General features: G+C 31.1%; 1 protein-coding gene across 2 annotated transcripts; it reads right to left on the bottom strand.

Annotated features, from left to right (window-relative positions):
- Positions 1 to 4,520: 4,520 nt before the first annotated feature.
- LOC129984742 (uncharacterized) lies at positions 4,521 to 18,600 on the bottom strand. 2 transcript variants are annotated; one of them, XM_056094689.1, is made up of 5 exons: positions 18,437 to 18,600; positions 16,720 to 16,864; positions 11,311 to 11,471; positions 7,706 to 7,850; positions 4,521 to 4,820 (listed from the first exon to the last, which is right to left on the bottom strand). In XM_056094689.1, the coding sequence occupies exons 1-5, from the start codon at positions 18,471 to 18,473 to the stop codon at positions 4,607 to 4,609; spliced, it is 702 nt and encodes a 233-aa protein (XP_055950664.1). In that variant the 5' UTR covers positions 18,474 to 18,600; the 3' UTR covers positions 4,521 to 4,606. The 2 variants fall into 2 exon arrangements, with proteins under 2 accessions (XP_055950664.1, XP_055950665.1); XM_056094690.1 differs by having other exon boundaries at positions 7,717 to 7,850; positions 18,437 to 18,596.
- Between the last annotated feature and the right edge of the window lie 2,689 nt (positions 18,601 to 21,289).

Genomic DNA, 21,289 nt, shown 5'->3' with positions numbered 1-21,289 from the left:
TCTACATATTACAGGAAGCAGGACATATTTTTCTAAGGAAATCCTGTTGCGTTAATTGTGATAAAGCTAATATCACAATTAATTGACGTAATACATAGCTATGAATAATATTTCAGTGTTATAACTGTTATCTAAAAATAAGTATCCGGATTTTTTTAAAATATACATTAGCAAGGAATTGCTTTCTAAAGATTTTTCTAAGATCCTTTTTCTTATTATAAAGACATATATAAATCCGTCTCTTAAGCGTTTTTGTCTATTATTTGATTCATTAATTTCGATCCATTGTCAGATATATATGGACTACATGTTCAAATGAAAGACTATCTTGAGTCCTGTCTAAAATTCAAAACCCTCTGAAATCGAACCTGAAATATGATTATCATGTCATCATGGCTTTTCCCCCAGAATGTTTCACCAAAATTCACAATTTCAATCCATTGTCAGGTATGGATGGGTTGAATAGATATCAAATTCAAATGAAAGACTATATTAAGTCTTGTCTAAAATTTAAAATCCTTTGAAATCTTAGCATGATTATCAGTCCATCATGACTTTGTTTTTTTCTAGAACGTTTCATGCTCCACAGGAGAGAGATTTTACTTGACTATTTTTACCTCCTGATCATCTGCTATTCTCAATCGCTTGAGTTGAACTCAATTGTCGACTCATTACTAACTAAATATTAATTTAGTATGCAACTATCATCCACCATCTTACAGTTTCCGAGACATAGCGCAGAAACTTCAGGCAGGATAACCATAATTTGAGTTCTAATATATTTACCGACAAAAAGTCTTGTTGTTTCTGTTTTCTAAAATCGCTAAATGGTCGTTAAGATCGAGAGTCATTGAACCAGCACCCATTTGACAGCCATTGTTATTTCTGTGAAACTTTCTTCCTTATTTGGAAGTTTACTGAGCTGAGAAACAATATTAAAAATTCGTAACAATATGTAATCGTCTAAAATGGCTAGTTATTACATGGATATCGTGGTAATGAAAACATTTCATGCTTATTTTTTCAGATTTGACCTAAACCTTTCTGAAAATATACGAACAGATTCTATCATGTTATTTTTCAGTGTCCAGATTCTATTAATAATATCAAAAAAATAAATCAATGAAAATTCTGTTTCAATTATTTTTAAATATTTCAATATTTAGAATTCTATTTTCTATATCGTCTTGACACTATAAATGAAACTGTAGGACATGATTAAAAAATTTCAACTCATAGAAGAAGGATTTTATGCATTTCCGTATTATGTATTGGAAACAAAATCGAATTTTAAGATTAGAAAAGGCTGTTGTTTGAAAGATTGGAGCCACCAATGGTTATAATCTCGGTAAAAGTAATAAAGGACGCTTTATTACTTTTTCTTTGCTTAGCAAACACCGGTACATATATGATCATAATGTGTGTATTCATTTCTATGCCATGAAAGGAAAAAAAAAATGGGGATTATTCGTAATTAATTGCGAATTTTTCTTCTCATGCAAAAATTGCACAGTTAAGATAAGAACTGAAACGTATCATTTACTGAATTAAAATTTCCATAAGAATAATTTATTACAAAGACCAATGCTATCGTAATAGAGTTGATGTTAACTGAAGTGTTTGAAGCTGCAAAATGTGCAAATATTTGACTCTGTATCCTGAATACAAGATGCAGGCTTGCTTACTTCCTAGTTTCAAGAGTACTAAAGGGTTTTTGCTTCTTAACATTACCATTATAATATTGTGATGTGATTCAAAGGTATATCGGCTTATAAAACATATTAAAGAAAATGAAGGACTCCTTAACGTGACTCCAGCAGTTGAAGTCACTTGCTTTACGTCGCTAGTTTCGGTATGTATGAGTACATTCATGTGTGTTTGACACCTTCTGGAATCATTACCATTATAGTGTTGATGTATAAATTAAAGATATATCAAATAAAACATATTAAAAAAGAAGAATTCCTTGAACTGACTCCATGAACTGAAGTCACTCACTTTACGCCATTAGTTTTGATATGTGCGAGTACATTCTTGTGTGTTTGATATGTTCTGGAATCATTATCATTATAATATTGTCGTACAAATTAAAGATATATCAACTTATAAAACATACTAGAGAAAAAGAAGCACTCCTTGAAGTGACTCCAGCAATTAAAGTTACTTGCTTCTTACCGGTAGTTTTGGTAGGCTGAGTATATTCTGGAATTTGATTCATACCTTCTTTTCACACATACTGTTTAATTAAATGATTTTTTTTTCAACCATTGTGAAAAAAATAGAGAAACTGTTGCCATATTAGGTAGGAACCACAAACATATTGTCCGCAAGATTATTTACTCTCTGCACTAGACACTTGAGGTGGCAATTCTTTGAATATTGCTTAACAAAACAGTTTATTTCTGGATTCTTCCATTGAAAACCTTTCTGTTTCGTGATTATTAATCAGTTAGATTCTGTACATCTTTTAGTTCATTTTATTGCATATGCATTGCATTAAATACTTGTTTTGTTGTTCTGTATTGTTTTAATACTTTTACTGAACATACTAAATATTCGTTTTGAGGATAAGATTTGATATTAAGCTCTCTCTATACATTTGTTTCAAAGATCAATTTGGTCATATAATTTTTTCCGATTGTAAAATCGTTTTTTTTTCCCGTCATGCAAACTCATGGCTGTTATATATTAGGCATATTAAATTTTTTTTTTCATGTAACCGACAGATTAATTTTGCTCCTACGTTCCAATAGATAAGAATTTCCATGATTTTGAATGCAAGAATATGCAGTGGATTTATAGTTGTGCAAAAATTTAATCAATGAAAATCTAATCCTTTTTAATTTTTTTAATTATTATTTGAGAACATGTTTTAGCTTGGGGTTTTGAAGCCTCAAAATGCATAGGCAGAAAATTGGCGATCTATCGCTTTTGAGGCATTATTTTTTCGCTTCTAAGGTTGTTAGAAAATGATAATTAAGGCTGCCATATATGGTGACTTATCACCATCAAAAAGTTACAACTTGGCGATAATGTCCACCATGTATCCTACTGACCTACCGCCACTAGTAACCCTAAAAGTAGTGGCCAGTCGGTATGAGATATTCCATTGCATTTTAAGGGTGAAGGAAAGCTATGTATTTCATTTGGCGCCGATAGAACCGGTTGGAAGTCTCATTTTGCTTTGTACTTCGGTCTATGCCTGACGCTCATATTTTGTGAATTTCTGTTCAATTCTATCTCTTGGGGATATTCGTTATATGTAATAATTTATTATAACTTAAGTTTATTTTTTGAAATTATCATTTTCATCTAATTCAAAACTTAGAAATTCTAGTATAAAACGAAACAAAACAAAAAAATCCCAGCCTTAAAACAAAAACTTTCCTCTCTTAATGAATCTTCAAGAAAATGTCAAATTATTTTGTTATTATCCAATGGTTTTTATTTAATTGATGGTAGCCTCAGGTCTTAAGAAAAATTCAATACAAAAGCAGTAGAAGAAATGTCGTTGAAGGCATTCTTGTGCAAGACATTATTTTCAAGCTTAAATAACAAGGAATTTTTAAGTTTATCTATAATTTAATGACAAAATTGTTTTCACTGTCATAAATACATCTGCATTATCACAGGCGAAATGAATTTCTCACCTAATGAAGCGCGTTTAGTTAGTCAAATATTGTGGTCAATTTTAATGGCCACATCTCTCCTTTCTTCGACTCGTGTACCTACTCGACAACCATGTTCAGGGTTTTTCTCCTGATGGTAGATCAGTATTCTCTTGTCATTCCAATAAAGGGCAGGTCGTAAGAAGTTATCACCCGAAGAAGCACAGAGAAGGAAATGGGAATGAACGGGAAACAGCGAGGAACAGTGCTGAAAATTATATAATAAAACATTTTATGCCTTCTTTACTCTACATATGGATTTGGTTTTATTCCGTTCATGTTACCAAATAGGAGAAGTTATTTTATATGGTATTCCAATAAAGTGACAACATACAGATTATCACTGTGTTGAAGTATCAAACTATTGATTGTATTTAACATTGTAATTTATAATCATGTATCATTAATTTGTATAATATCTGTTAATATGAAACTCTTTAACCCTTTATTTGCTGAATTATATTGCCATCAATTTTTCAACTTCATTTTTGCACTAGTTGTTAAATTTTCTTGCAGAATAATCCCAGGGAATCCAAGAAAAATATTTTAATTAATAGAAATATCTTAATTTAATTATTAGTAAAATATTTTTAATACCTACTTTTAGCTTATATTAACTTCTTGCTATTTGGTTTACATTCTCCGTGTTCTTTAGAGTACCATCAGCAAAAATTGTCATATTACGAAGATATAAGTCAGATTTAAATGGTACTTTTAAGTACAGTCAGTAAATAAAGGGTTAAATGAATGTATTGAAAGTGATACACAAAGCATATTTAACACAAACATTCTTCGCATTCCGCAATAGAAACAGGATTGCATCACACAAGTTTGATAAATTATTGTCTTATACAAAAATCTTTTATTAAAATCAATATTGAAAGTGAAGATCCACAATGAAAATTTAAATTTCTATAGTATTTAACAATTGCTGATTTTCAAACCATCCTAAAAGTATTCTCAAATTCCATTCTCATCATTTTGTGAAGAAATCTGAAGAAGTTTTTAGTCAGCTTTTCATCAACTTTACTGCAATCTAAGGAGGATATATCTTTAAGTACCCGCTGTGTTACTAAGAATATAATCTGAGCAGTTTTTTGACATTTATATTCGAACCAGAATGCTAAACACGCATCTTGGTAGTCGATTATCCTGAAATGTAGAAATTTAAAGAAAATTCATCAATAAAGACAAAATAAGTATATAAAAGAAAACTAGAAGAAACCACAATCTAATTATCTTGGCAAATATTTAGTTTGAAATTTATTTTAATGGCTCTCTTGAGTTCGTAGTCAATATTGCAATCCGCGAGTGATTGCTTCACATAATTGTTACCTCAGCAACCATCTTGCTTTATTATTTTTTATTTATTTATTTTATTTCTTCTTGTTAACAATATGGATGCTTTTTTTTAGAAATACTAAAGGCTAGATATATATATATATATTTTAATTTTTGCAGTTGGATTCTTATAAACGTTACCATTCTAGATTGCACTTCATTTCTTGTATTTTTTATTTGGTGGCATTAAAATATTTAAAGATTCGTAAAGAGTCGCATATAAATTTTTCTGAAAAAAAAAAATCCACTCATGCAATTCTATCGTATTTCTAGAAAAAAATAATAATAAAATGAGTATTTGTGGCTAATAAAGCATCTATTTAGGTTTCCAAGTGCTAAAAATTATTAACGTGTTTAGACCAAAGAAACTGTCATTTATTTATCGTCGCACTTTAACTTTTTTTTTCCTACTTATAATCCTAAGAGGAGTTTCTAATCCCTATCTGGCAACACTTTAATTAAAAATAAATTTTAGCGCTTATCAAAATATCGTTTGGAATCTCGCATTATTTGTTAAAAAGATTTTACAACAGTTTTTTTTTGTTTCTCTCATATTTTGTAAATAAATTGTTATTCTCACTATTTATATTCTAGATTAAATATTTTCATACATCAAGGGTTTATATTTATGGACATAATAATGCATAAGAAATTTGATTTTCTTTGACAATTTTAATAAAAAATCTTGCATAATATAAAGGCACATTTAAAAATTATTGCTAAATATTTTTATTTTTTACTGTCAATGAAAAAATATTAAATGAGTGTCAATGATATATTTATTTATATATTTAATATTTTTTGATAATAAAAAGACAATTTTAATCTATAGCCGCTTTTTAAGATAGCAGTCAAGTCGATTATAGAGAAAATTTTGTAATCAATTTTCTCGATTTCTGATGCATTATAATTTCAAATTTTCAGAGTTTCTGTATTCTCGATGACAATATGTGATATTATTTTCAAATAAATCAATAATCAAAACAATAAATTTTTATAAATTGTGATTAATATAGCTATTCTGTCTGATAGAGGATTTGAGAAAAAAATATTTCTAAATATGTTATTTATAAAAATGAATTATAAATTTAATATTAAAAATTGGAAAAAAGATTAAAATAAAATCATAATTTTTAGTACAAAAGTAAAAGTGAGTTTTAAAAAAATGTTTGGTAAAATTTTAAGACTTAAGCTTCACTAAAATATTCATTATTTTATTTTTAATAATGCTTCATATTATTGTGTACGAATAATAATTTCGTAAGCCTTATAAATTAATCTTTTTAGTGAAATGTATTTCATAAAATATGTAAAAAATATTTGAAACAGCATATTAAAGCTTATGCTTAAGGAATGCAATATACATAAATAGATGAAATTCTGAATATTACTTATGTTCAAATAGGAAATTCAAGATATTTTGGAATTAGAACTAATGGGAGTGTCTCCCCGAAACTTTCCAGCATCCTCTCGAATAAAGGTTTCCCCCCTCCCTTGTCCTCTAAAAAATTATGGATTTTGGGAAGCCCACAAATGCCTTGGATGGCATCGGCGACAAGTAATTACGAAATATAGATTTTTGGCATTAATCTAACATTTTTATTAAATTTAGTGATAGAATATGTATTTTGGATGCTTTTTCCCCGTTGAAATCAAATTTGGCAGGAACTGCAGTTGAAATTATAAGACCACATACCGAATTGAATTAATTTAAATCATCGTGTTTATAAGTTCTTGTATATACACGCACTCGAAACGGTTAGCTAACGTTCAACTATTTCGCAGATTTTGTTCAAAACTTTATACGAATCGACATTTTAGATGCTAAGCTTGTGTTGGAGTTTTAAGTTCACTTCTATTCAGACAGCTGTCAGAATTCCTCTCCACGGATTTCACTCAGAATTTGATAGAAATGTACAAGTAGGTCATAAACCCGTATACCAAATTTCACCGTTCTAGCTCAAAGCATTTTTAAGTTACAGTATTCAAACAGATAGACATAATTCCAAAAATATTTTAGATAGATTCCTATAGGAAGATTACCTACTGCAATGGTTTTCACGACACGATATCGGGTAATGTTCTTCCGTTCTTTATCTATCATGGTTCCCAAAACCACCTTTCTTTCGAAATTACATATGCATATAATGATTTGTCCATGTTATCTTGTTATAGGATAACTTGCAATTTTGTTAGGATTTTAATTGACTTGGGATATGTTGTTAGAAATCTAAAAATCTCGGACGAGTTCGTAAATGGTCGGTCCATTTAGTCCAAAAGGTGTGGAAATGATTGGGGGGGGGGGTAAAATTTACATTTCGCTATATTTTTATTCATATTGAAAATAAAAAAATAAATCCAATCAGCCAAATTAGCGCCTTATCAAGACGAACAACTTTTGTATTTAAAATGTTTTGATAAGTAAAATATCTTAGAAGCTAGAGGATAAAAAGTGATTTTCAAGGCCCAAATTTGACTGTCTCTAACATCAACAAATTTTGTTGCTAAATAGTAACTTAGATGTGAAGGAACTACCTTTGCCTTCCAATTTGCCGAGAGGAATTTTTCGATCGCGGGAAGATTTGAATCCAGGAGATTCGTCAAAATCTCGCGTTCGATTTTTTTCACATTTACAACATTTTTCCAAAATTCATATACAAGAAAATAATAAGTACATAGCCTCAAACAATACATACAAACACTTAACTTCATTGGGAATGTCTTTTCCCTTTAGATCCATGTATTCTATGAATTCGTGTCTAGTTCGGTTAGACAAATTCCAACAAATGTATGTATTCCAGAAATAGTTGTCCTTGTAGCAGTTGATTGTTGAAACGTAATCTAAACAAAGAGATAAATATGAATTATAAAGTTTCAATAAAGCTACAGAGTTATTAATACATAATAAAAGTTGAATTATATGTTATAAATAGATTAAGTTTTATATAGAAACACTAGCTGACCCGGCAAACGTTGTTCTGCCTTATAAATTATTTCTATTGAATAAGTTGGTTGTTAACGAATGTATTGTGTGTAGGGGTAGGATCTATGACAGAAAGAGGAATGGAGCACTGTAGACGATGATCGCCGATAAAAACTAAAAAACCCCCAACCCTTTATATTCTCAACACAATGTATTTCATTAACGTAACGAACATATACATTGTTTGATCTCTTAAAAGTTAAACGTAAAGTGAAAAAAGTAATATATTTTTTGTCCTAAAGTATAAAAATGAAATAAAGAAAATCAATATTCATTTCGAAGAGCAATGGAGTGTACGATATTTTTTCTCAGTCCGTCTTTAGCCAACACAAATAAGCTCGATAGTTTGCCCACGCGAGAACATGCCAAGTGTGAAAAACATGGTGTGCCCAAATCTAAGCCGCAAACAGACATCGTTTGGCCTTGCGATTTATTGATTGTCACTGTGAATGCGAATCTAATAGGAAATTGAACGTATTTGAATTCGATTGGCACGTTTTTGAGAATCATTGGAATTCGTAGCAGCAAAATATTTTCGGCTCGGAATTTACCATTCAAAATGGTGGCTTCGATAACGTTTTTCATCCATTTTTTGATGACCAATCGCGTGCCATTGCACAGCCATGATGGGTTCAAATTCCGAAGTAAAATAACAGAAGATCCAATTTTCAGTCGTAGGAGGTGGGGTAACATGCCTGGCAAATCCAGTGAGTTGAAAAACTCTGTTGGATAATTTACAGCTGCGTTCACATCGCAAACTGTATCGATCGATTTGTATGATACCAAGTCGCCTGGCAACGACTCCTGTATCTTGAAGTTTAAATCGTCGACGTCCACATTTTTTGATGCCAAAATGGCTCTTTCTGCCAGCCACGCATGATTTATGTATTATGTGCGTACATCGGGAAATATGCGGTCAATGAGAGCCTTTTGCGAATCAACGTTAGTGCAGAAATTAGTGGGCAATTTTATGCATCCAGTATTTTCATAGACAGCATCTTTTCCACCACCGATATCTAACAATTGGTCCAAGAATGTGTCAGCAGATGGATCTTGTAGCATTTGGACGCACGTGTTTATTTTTAGCTGGACTTTTTCAACAATACGCCACAGTGGCGATGATTTCAAGCAAACGTTGATCTCTTCAGCGTACGGTGAACGTGGATAGGAACATCCTATTTGCCTAGTGTAATGAAATATACTTTACTACCTATTCTCATACCTACCAAATACACATAAAAAATTTCATGAAAATCGGGCGAGCCGTTTCGGTGGAGTACGAACACAAATACCGTGACATGAGATTTTTATATGTTAGATTAAAATAACTTTATTTTACTTTGAGGAAAATTATGTGTTCTATATTAAGCACTGAACGTTTTACTAAATAGTATTGCTGCTGTAAAATTTTCGAAATTCGACACACTCAACGGGGTTGATGTGTATGTCTCGGTGGGTGCATAGTAACACAGATTAAAAGGTCTCAATAGTAAATAACGACGAAGACATGGAAATAGATGAAAAGACAGGTGTTGGGACGTGGGCAAGCATTAAAAAGTAGCTCACAAAGTAATTAGTCGTAAACAACCATGACAGCACTAAAAGTGGCCAGATAGAACAGCAGAAAAAGAGACTTCCACAAGTATTCACGATGGCCCCTCAATGTAGCTTTGTAATCAAGAACTAGTGTGCAATTTTGTCCTTAAATGATGAACGCTGTCTTCAAGCAACATATTCAAAATATTATGAGAATAAAGCTGAAGTTTTAGTGTTTGTTGTTGGCAATTAGACACACCCTGAAATTATTATTAAAACTTAGGTTATCCATAGTGTGGCTGTTTGGGATGAGTAAGGATAGAACATTGGACCTTGTGGTTCGCAGCCCAGTAACATGACCACAATACAAAATCAATTGCTCGTGTAGAGTAGCTGTTAATTGGCTTATAAGCTTTTACCACAATAGCAGTATTAAAAAAAATAGAAAATTGCTATTCTATAGTAGCTGAAAGTCTTTTTGCTCGTTTTATACATTGAAGAACAGCAAATTATTCTTCAATGTTGAATGTAATTACTTTAAAAGCAAGTTATTCATAACTCTCATTATCCTTGGTCACATTTCTTTTAATTCCAACTAAAGCCTAAAGTTGCTGACTAGCAAAAACTGTTTCTTAGCTATATATTATACATAAAATATGATTTTTTAAATGTGTTTTTTTTTCATTGATTTATTCAATAATCGTAAATAGGAACATTTTTAAATCCTACTCTTTGAAAAAACATCAGTCATCATATATTTGATTCAATTTTTAATACAATTCGCTTTGTAAACTTGAAATAACTCAAATCATTTGCATAATATACTATTTCGAATGTAATAAATAATTTTGGAAGTATGCAGTGTTAGAATGTTTTCAAAATTTTTTATGAAAACAATTATATGTATAAATTTCGAATTAATCCTGTTATTCAACCGGAAAAAATTATTAAATGCGCTGACTGGAATGGTTCATAATCTATTCCTTTAAAATATTTGACAGTTGTTTTAGTTCTTCTCAATGTGAAAAAAATTTTGCAAATTTTGTATTTTTTATCAGTCGAATCCCAGTATTTCATGAATAGATAGGAATATAGCTTATTTTTTTTATTTTCAGCAGCTAGATAATATATTTCTTAAGCTATCAGCAAGAGCTTAAGCAAATCATTTCATAAGCCTCTAAACTAGAAAAGTTTTTGCTTTAAACCTCTTTTTATAAAAAAAAAACCCGGTTTTTTTTTCCAATTTTTTAAAGCAATTTGACACTTAACTGGTATGTTTTGATTTCTTCAATTTAACTGATATATTTGAATCTTTTCAATCTTCTTTTTACCCAAATATTCAAAAAAAAAAAAAAAAACTATTGTCGAACGCTTTTCAAAAACGCTATTCCGAACGTAGTCATATACCTTATTATGAAAAAGTTTAAAATACTATACATTAGTTTTAAATACTAGAGACTAAGATGAAGAATATGATTTTCGAGAGCATCGTCTTTTCTATGAAAAGAAATAGTCACCCCTAAATAATAATCTCAATCTCTTACAATACCAAAGCAGCTTTCACACGAGGCCAACTATTGTGCGCAATAGAAAACTACGCCTCACTCAAGAAGATCACGTGACTCCAATGGGGCAATGGCAAATAGTTATCCCGGTGAGAATTACTTGCAACTGTCCCATTGGAGTCACGTGATCTTCCTGAAGTAGGCGTGGTCTTCTATTGCGTACAAAAATTAGTCTCTTTTGAACGATGCTTAAGAAATAGTACGAGCATTTACTCACCTTGATGGAATGAAGAACTTTCATTGCAGAGGTCTCGAGCAATATTTTCCATGCTCATACTGTATTTTGTAAGCACTGATAAGTTTGTCTTAGGAACGACCGCCAGTTCCTCGCAAGTTTCTATCGCCTTTGATTTGCAATTTAAGAAATTTAGTGTTTGCCTAAAATAAAAATATATTTGTCTTCAAATGTTTAAAAGCAATTTTTTAAATCACAATTTTATTAATACAATAAAAAGTAGAAAATATTTTTCTTTTAAAACTTATTGTATCTTACTTTTTAATTTATTATTAGATGCGATTTATCATTATAAATATTACAGTATGTTGAAATCAGTTCTTCAAACAAATTAAAGCGAATAACTGAGAATTTATTACAAATATCAAAGCATAGTGAATAAGCAAACAAAATTTTAAATCTCTAGTCTGTTAGAAAATGAGAGAAATTTTGATCCAGAAACTCCATTAGTTCAAACATAAAACAAATTATTTTAAACCAGCGGCTGTAGTCACCGAAGACTTCCGCGCTAACTTTTCAATAAACTTGCTATGCCAGAGAAAACCATTGACATATAGTTTTCATTATTTTGGCATGAATTTACCATTTTTTAATGAATCTATGATGCCATCCTTGGCGAGTTATTTGGCGACTAATCCCTAGCATGCGGTGAATAGCATCCGAAAACCAAATTTGTGTTTTAGGCACGTTTTTCTTAACCAATGAAAACGAAAATTTGATGCAAAACTGCACTTGTAGTTACAAATTCCCATACCAAATTTGATATACTTAATTCATTGCATTTCTGGATTATCGTTTTTATTTCTGAAAGATCAGACCAACGGACAGTCAACCGTAGTTGGATTTGGTTCAAAATTTGATAGCTTTTCACATTATAGACCTTAACTCTGTGCACCGAAATATATTATCTATCTAGCTCTTTTCATTTTGAAATTCTGTTGACTTATATTTTAATAGAAGGTCAGACAGACTTCCTCTGGATTGATTTTACACAAAATTTGACAGAAAGCTAACAATTTGGTGTAAAGACCGTATATCAAATTTCAGCCATCAGCTGAAAGCGTTTTCGATTTATGTTTGCCACAAACAGATAGACGAACATTTTCTGAAGATTTGTTTTCGAACTGAGGGAGGTCTAAAACGTGAAAATTCATCAAAATCTCGAGTTCGAATTTTTTGACGATTAACTTATTTCTCTATACTACTTAAAGAAGAAAGTAATGAAAGCATATAAAGATATATATTCTTTGATTGAATAAAACAAAATTTATCGTTCAGCATGATTATATTCATTAGTATCTTATTTTAATTTATTATATCTCCTTATTCTTCCGGGGACATCGGGACTTACCATAAGAACCGTCAGATAAAGAGGGAAAGGAATAAATAACCGTCAGATAAATAAGTGGTTCTAACTTTCATCCAGGATCCAGCAATGATGACGTGGCTGTATTCAGCGAAACCGGAATGTTCTTTCATTGGGAAGACCTGGTGCATGTATACCACCTATAGTCATTTTGTTACTGACAATAGTATTCATGTTGCTATTGGAGCGAATCAGGTCATTCAGTTTTACTCGCCCACTAAGGGCAAATCCGTAGCATCATTTACCGTTATTTCACATTCTTTTTTTGGTGCAACGGATATAACGTAACAGAATGTTTTAAAACATTTTGTACACACTTAAAAACACGCTATAATACATCGATATAAGTGGCATAACACTTGACTATAACTTAAATAGTGAATTACTAGAGCATGTTTCCCAAATATGGAGGTGGCATGGAATGACCAATCTCTCATACCTTAACTTATTCCTAGGTGAAGGGAAAAGCCTATGTCCCAGGTCCATAATCTTATATTATGGTAGTCTATACCATGTAGATTGTATGAATTTTCTTAATCATTTTTCGAGGAAACTCACAAATAGAACTGAATGTATGAGGGACATAATTCTTTTAGAAAGACAGCAATCCATCAATTGTTCAAACCTTCAGTTGGATTCTAATAATCTTTAGAATCTTTAGCTGAAAATAAAGAACATCCTATTACTATTACCTTACAAAAAGCTCAATAATTAAAAGTGATAAGGCTAGCTATTTTGGATTGCAATTGATGTTAACACTATGCCGACCGCACGCGTAATCGAGATTCTTTTGTTTGGTGCTGCTAAGATTAGTTCAGATCACTTTAGATGTCAGAGTAGATAGTTTCGCCGGCATTTGCAAGACAGTTTTCTCGACACACTAATATCCAGAATGCCAATCCTGGTGGCATAGTGTTAACCTTTTAACTGTTTCTTAACTCGGCCTCAGTTCATACCTATTATTTAATTTAACATATCAGCTAATTACATTCTCTACAATAAACAAAAGAATTACATAGTTTGATACATCAGTCATGATTTGCAACAGCGAACGTGTTTCCAAATATTCCATATTATTTTCTAAAACATTCCGAAATGAGGAGCGCAAACACACACACACACACACACACACGCACACACACACACACACACACACACACACACACACACACACACACACACACACACACACACACACACACGGAAAATAACATGAAAATCTTATCTGTAAAACCATAGTACCAAACAGGTGACAATGGAAGTATCAATAGATTAATGTGAATGTTATTTAATTGAATATACAGAGTGCTTTTAATTAAACTTCCCCTATAAACAGAATCCTACAACGCAAACGGGTGAACGGATTGCTATGAAATTTGTCATATAGACTATACACGAGATGCGCTCCCGAAATTTTGAAAAAGAAAGTTACAAAATGTTCACCAGAGGACACTTTTCCCGGAAAAACAAAATTTAACAGAATAAACGACCAAAACGGAATGCAGAAACAATATTAATAATCCAGAACAAGAATTATGAGTAATAAAATGAAAAACGGGAAAATGCTGAAAACTCCATACCACTTCATGTGCGAAGCATCACAACTGATCAGTTACGATCTGCTGTTGAACACAGTGTCCATCGATTTGAAATTTTGCAGATGAATGAGGGTGGTCACACGGAGCATATTTCCCAACATCATCCTGAACACGATTAACAACTTCTCTTGTTCGATTTCGTCCTAATTCTGCTCTTGTTTCTGCAAACTAAACTTTTTCTTTTTTTTCTTCTCAAACAGCGTATTTTCTTTACTTTTGCTTACTGTGATTCGATGACAAGGTGGTCAGAAACTAATCAATAAGTGTTAATATTGTTTCTGCATTCAATTTTGGTTGTTTATTGTGCTAAATTTAATGCTTACCCGGAAAAGGCGCCCTCTGGTGGACATTTTGAAACTATTTTTTTTAATTCCATGAGTGCATCTTGTGTATAATCTGTATACCAAATTTCGCTGCAATCCGTTCACTCTTTGCGTTGTAGGATGCTATTTATAGGAGAAGTTAAATTATAACCACTCTGTAGATTACTATAACGTTTTAGAGTTAAATAAAAAATATTCCTTAATAGCCTCTATTTTTACGTCGTGATCAGATAGTAAGAATGACATCTGATTCGCATCGCACTAGCCAACAGAAGGACGACTGGATTCCCTAAGTGTTACCATCTCGAAAGTCGTGCATATTATCAATCTTTGATAGATGGAATCTGGAATCTAGAACTCTAAAATCTCAAAAGTACATCTATTTTATGTGGAAGATTGGGAGTAAGATTATAAAATTAGAAGGAACAGAGAAGAAATGAACGGTTCAACAATAAAGACAGATTTTTTCCTGCAGTTTGTATATAGTAGATACTAAATACCTACCAGTATATTTAATTCTAATAGCGAGCTTTTGCTCCGCTTTTTGTTACACGAAACATTTGAAATATTCAAACTGCTTATCAGGGGGTTATGTATTTTTAATGAGGCTTATCAAATATTTTTAAACATTTGTTGAAATATTCTCCAAAAAGTAGATATTTCAGCTAAAACTCAGCAGTAACTTCACGTTCCATTTATTAAATATTTCTTGCATAAGTTAGGTTGTATCACTGACGGAACATTAGTAATGAAAATCATCTTTAAGACCATAAATACTGATTATGAAGATCATTATTAAGTTACTGTTAAGGAAGATTATTAACTAAGACCATACGCACTGTTAAGCAAGATTATTAACTAAGACTATACGCACTGTTAAGGAAGATTATTAACTAAGACCATACGCACTGTTAAGCAAGATTATTAACTAAGACTATACGCACTGTTAAGGAAGATTATTAACTAAGACCATACGCACTGTTAAGGAAGATTATTTACTAAGACCATACGCATTGTTAATGAAAATCGTTTTTAACTAAGACCATTAGCACTGTTAATGAAGATCATCGTTGACTAAGACCATAAGCACTGTTAATGAAGATCATCATTGACTAAGATAATAAGCACTGTTAATGAAGATCATTACTCTAGCTTACGTATACATCATTACTGATTATTCTTACATCTGCAAAAGGAAAGATTAACCGAATCTGGAGCGAATGCTTTCCAATATCTTTAGATTAGCAATGCCAGTTATTTTAGCATATGCTATAGCGAATTTTCCACGAAAATATTTTTGAAAAGACTTCATAGTTGCAATCGCATCACACGAGAAAGACGACATCTGGTGTTTGTTTTAGAAACCATCACAAGATTTCTTTTGAAGGATGCTTAATCCTTTGAAATTATAGTTTGGAATTTTTAAAAATGTTTCAAGTACAATCCAAATGTATCATGGCTTATGGAAAACCATGTACAAATCTCGAAGCTTTTAGGCTTACACTTGGCCTCACTGGCATTTCTGGAACGGTACTCTACGTTCTTATCATAGCTTGTGGCATACCATGTACAAATTTCGTAGCTTTTATATTTACATCTGATAACATTAACATTGTTGGAATGGTAATCCACCTTCGTACTACGTTCTTACTAGAACAATGTGCATCCTAACCTGTTTGTAATAAAGATTTCTGATTTGTATAGCTTGCAACAAGAGCCAGAGGGTTTCTTAAGATAGGGTAACTAAAGGATAATGAAGTACAGTTGTTGGATTTCATCTATTATCCTTTGTAGTTTCTTGCATGAAAGCATAACCATCTTGGTACTACACAAAAAAGCTTTTATTCACAGAAAAATGTTAATGTCTATTGGAAGAAAGAAAAGATCCTTCATTCGGACAAAATTATAGCGCAACCTATATTTTCTATATAAAACCGATAATCCTGCTCAAAGAAAAGCTTCAATTTGGAAGAAGTGATGAAAATTCTCACAAAATTTAAATTTTCCTTTCTGATCGCACTAGCTTATCAGCATGAACTTTTATAAATTTTATTATATTTTTTCATTGATCGTATCTACTTAAAATAAGAGTAAAATTACTTACGGGCATAACCTTCTCAATTGTTCCAAATTTGGAAAACACCCACTTCTTGTTCCATTGCACCCAACTTCCTCGGTTCGCCAATCTCCAATTGGAGATAATTCATCGCAATCGGTATCGCATGTTTCATCCAAAAATGCAGAAAAGCCTTGAAAAAAAGTATAAGGAATTTATTTTTGTGTTTTATTTCTCCCAACTAACATTTCACAACTCTATTTTATAAACATTAGAACGAATATATGTTGTATTAAGTCAGGAATAGCTCTTGAACTGATTTTGTATAAGATGTCCACTATGACCAAATAACTAATTTCTGAACTGTCGGTTTTGGAATTTACTTCCAATTAGAAAACCGTTTTAAGGGATGTAAAGAATTTTAATTCATGTTGCTTGAACCAATAATTTATTTTTGAAATATTACGAAATTTATAGTCTACTTTATTAGTCATTTTTAGTAAAATATACTTACGATGCTAATATTTTAAACAAGAAATGGTTCAAAAATCGGTAACTAAAGCCGACTAGATTATGAAGCTTTAAATATAATTTTAGATCTTTTGAATAATTACTTCCATGAAAATCCACAAATCAAAGGGTGGTAATTGTTGGAGATGGCGTTTGACGGTTTAAAATAAGGAAAATAAGGAAATTCAAAGCTCCAGAAATCGAACAGTTTTAATCAGACATAAGTTTAACAGTTTATTTTTCTACTTAAAATGTAAGAACAACAGTTTTTCCTATTTAAAATGGTAGAGAGTAAATAATATTTTACAAAATTTGTTTGATATTGATTTGTTGATTAAAAATTTGTTTGACATTTAATCAATGTATATTTTCGCAATATACAAATATCAGAACATTATTCTTTAAATCATTTGAAACATTTTTCCAATTGAAAGTATGTACCGTTCTCTCAAATTACTTAGAAATTAGTTATAGAGTCACGCTTAGAGTGGAGTCACTGTTATACGATGCATTATACAATATCCTGAACTAGTAATAAACCAAATAATTATTTTATACAGAAAATAAGCAATGTTGAAGAATGCCATTGGAATAACAACACACTTGCACTAATATCGACTATTTTATGATGGATTTGCAGTTAGGAAAATCAATATGAACTCAGAACTAAAGATAGGGAGCGCTTAAAGAAAAACATTCGTCTAAATTAGATTTCTCTCTTCAACTAAAGTTTTTAAAAAGGATAATCATTCAGGAAATGCAATTTCTTTTTTCGTGGCGATTCAAAAAAACTAAGAGCATGTAATGCATGGGAGGCTAACGGTTTTGAAACGCAAATCAGTTATTTAAATCAATATTAATTTTTTTTGTTATTTTAAGAATTCTTTGACATTTTTTTCATGAAATTTAGAGTGTAAAATAATGCATATACAAATTATTTTGAAAATGTTTATTAATTAACAGTTTAGTAGTATGTTTCAATTCATACATGAAAATATGTGTGATGTATTTAATAGAAATACATCACACATATTAAAATTTTACATTTAAAATTTTAAAATACATATCACAAGAGCCTTTCTTAAAAGAGAAAGATCAGAAATGATAGGTAGAAATAAAGCATTAAAATAAATTATTTGGTTTTAACAAAACATTAAATATTTCATATGTTTCTATAAATTATTATGAATAAAACAAGTGATTAATTTATTTAAAAATAATAAAAAGTATGATTAATTAATCATTAATTACTCACCTTCTAACATAAGTATAATGTGTGGGATTAATTGCATCCTGGGTCAATAATAAAAAAGTATTTGTGGTAAAATTTAGTATAATATCAAACCTATACTTAAAAAAAGTAAACACGTTGTCTCTTAACTGATCGAATTCTATCTAATCTATATATGTTGCCAAATAATTCATTAAAACTTAATTGACTTGGAAGGATTTTCATTGTCCAAATATACTTGGTAATTTTCCTGTATAAAAACAATAATTGTTATCAGAATCATATATAATTTCTTTTTGTAAAAACAAATTATTTTTTAAAAGTATTAAAAACTAATATTTCCCTTGGAATTCTGTATAAATTTTTATTTCTTCTCATTCAGCTCTGAGTCTCAAACCATGAATTAGGTTTGTCCATGGATCTTCTTTTGAAGTTTGATTGCATACCATTTCTAATCTAGTACAATAGCTATAAAATTTCATTTTTCATACAACAATTCATTGGCCCTTTGCAAAGTTTGGGTTTTATAGTATGAAAAAAAAAAAAAAAATTGACGAGGGAAAAATAGAATTAGCTGTTATTGGCAGATCAAAGGCAGGGAATAAAAGGGAAACTGATGTGATTTTAATATCTAGATTTAAGCGATGTTAATTTATCATAGTAATTGGTTATAAATACCAATCATATTAACAATCCCTTTTTGGTAAAAACTTAATCCATTGAAGCAATATTACAGATAAAATTGCAAAATTGTTCCTATCCTTTTCTTAAGCAGCGTTCACATGAGGTGAACTATTGCTCGTAATAGGGGGCTGCGGTGGCCAGGTGGTAAGGTCTCGGCTTGTGAGCCGTTGGGTTTCAGGTTCGAGACGCGATTCCACCGAAGGACCATCGTATAAGGTGGTCTGTTCCACGTCATGCCAAACGTCCTTCCGCTGATGTGGTGTGGCGTGGAGAGGGGGTGCCAGCTCAGGTGTCGTCCTCGTCATCTGTCCGCGGTTCAAAATGACGAGGTCCGTCCCAAAATAGCCCTAGTATTGCTTCAAACCGGACGTTAATATAACTTAACTAATTGCTCGTAATAAAAGGGCACGCCTACCTCAGGAAAACGACGTGACACCATTATGGCAATGGTAAATGCTTGTTTTATCGGTGCAACTGTTTGTCATTATCCCATGGCGATCACGTGATCTTCCTGAAGTAGGCGCAACCTTCTATTACTTCTTCTATAGTTGCCCTCGTGTGAATGCTGCTTTAGAGTGGGTTTTTTATTCCATCTATGTCAGGTTACTTTAGGCAAATAATACAAGTCAACCAAATGTTTAAATTGTTCCAGATGAATTTTACCCACGTGAACACGTGTTTATACAGTGTATTAGTAGCACAAGACCATCGTATCCTAGAGTCACAGTCTTGACTTCTAGTTTTTTAGATACAAAGCCATATCTGGTAAGCTGCTTTTTTTTTATTTTACAAATGTGACTTCACCTTGACAGCTGAAAAACTCGTTTAGTATTACCGTCAGTTAAAAATCGGCAATTGAAATTTTAATGTTGACATGTTTCAGGTCTTGGATTTACTTGACAATCAATTTCAATTTAAATATAGGTGTGCAGATTTTTTTTTTTTTAAATTTTTTCGCGAGGAGAATTTGTTACAAGAACAAAAGTGTTCTTGTAACAAATTCACGATAATGTACCATTAAATTTTTTAAATCATCTGTGTCGTTATATTTTTATTGAAAATCATTTATAATTAATTTAATTAATAATTTTAAAATAGGCTTGCCAATTGTTGTTTATCAAGATGGTTGTTAAATTTATACCTTCTATTAAAATTTTTGATAAATTTAAAGAAAAAAAATTAATGAGAAATACTAAATTTTTTTCTGTCAAACAGACGAAAAGATTCCAAAAGATAATTTAAACGTATTCCTATCTTGTATCCAGGTTTGATGCACATGCACAATCTGCCATTTTAGATGAAATATTCCTCATTTGAAGTTTCCTATACATTGAAATATTAGTCTTTCTTAAGGTGATGCTTCTACTATAAAGTCATTGATTAGACTTGTAAGATCAATAAGTAACTACTGACCTAACAAATCTTGACAATCTTTAGAATAGGATTAGTCTAATATATCAATAAATAACTGTTTTTGATTAATTTATTACTTCTGAATTAAATCCTATTAATAATTGGAGCATATTATTTTGACATGAGAGCAGTTTTGAAAATGAGAAAAAAGATTTCCAAAATATTGGTTAAACTTTTGGAGCATTTACTGCTCCTTTCTTTGGATATTATCTAAAGGCTGGAGTTGTACATAGAACTCTTAACTGGATAGCAAAAATACAAATTTGAGTTTTGTTTAGTTAAGTTCTATTACCTTTGATATCAATTGCGCTTTGTAAATTTGAATCATGATCAATGAGAGGATAGTTCTGAGTTGGTACCTCACCTATGCAAAGTTCAACACCAAACCAATGGAAGGCTGTTTGCATGTACTAACGTCAGATTTAGCATGTACTAGCTCTGTACATATATCCGACATATCTTTAATGAAATCTAGTTTTGAACCTTAAGGTATCCAAACAAGTTGAAAAGATCTATTTTCGCTAAAACAATTACATTAATTTTTTTATTGGATAGACCAGTCTTTGAGATATCCAAAACAGGTTTATTTTTATCTCTACGTTAATTAGAAGTCAAGATATTAATATTTCCGTAATGATGGGTAAACCGGAAGTGGACATTCAAATAACCGGAAGTACTGATTTACAGGGCCAAAAACATGTTAAAAATTTATATAAACACAAATTTAGTTTTAAATACGAAACAGTTTTTGCTCGGCAAAATGCCAATGAGAGTTTCAAC

The sequence above is a fragment of the Argiope bruennichi genome, chromosome 9, assembly GCF_947563725.1.
Source record: "Argiope bruennichi chromosome 9, qqArgBrue1.1, whole genome shotgun sequence".
NCBI classification, from domain to species: domain Eukaryota; kingdom Metazoa; phylum Arthropoda; class Arachnida; order Araneae; family Araneidae; genus Argiope; species Argiope bruennichi.
Note: the sequence above shows the minus strand (reverse complement) of the source record. Positions and strands in the feature narration are given on the sequence as shown.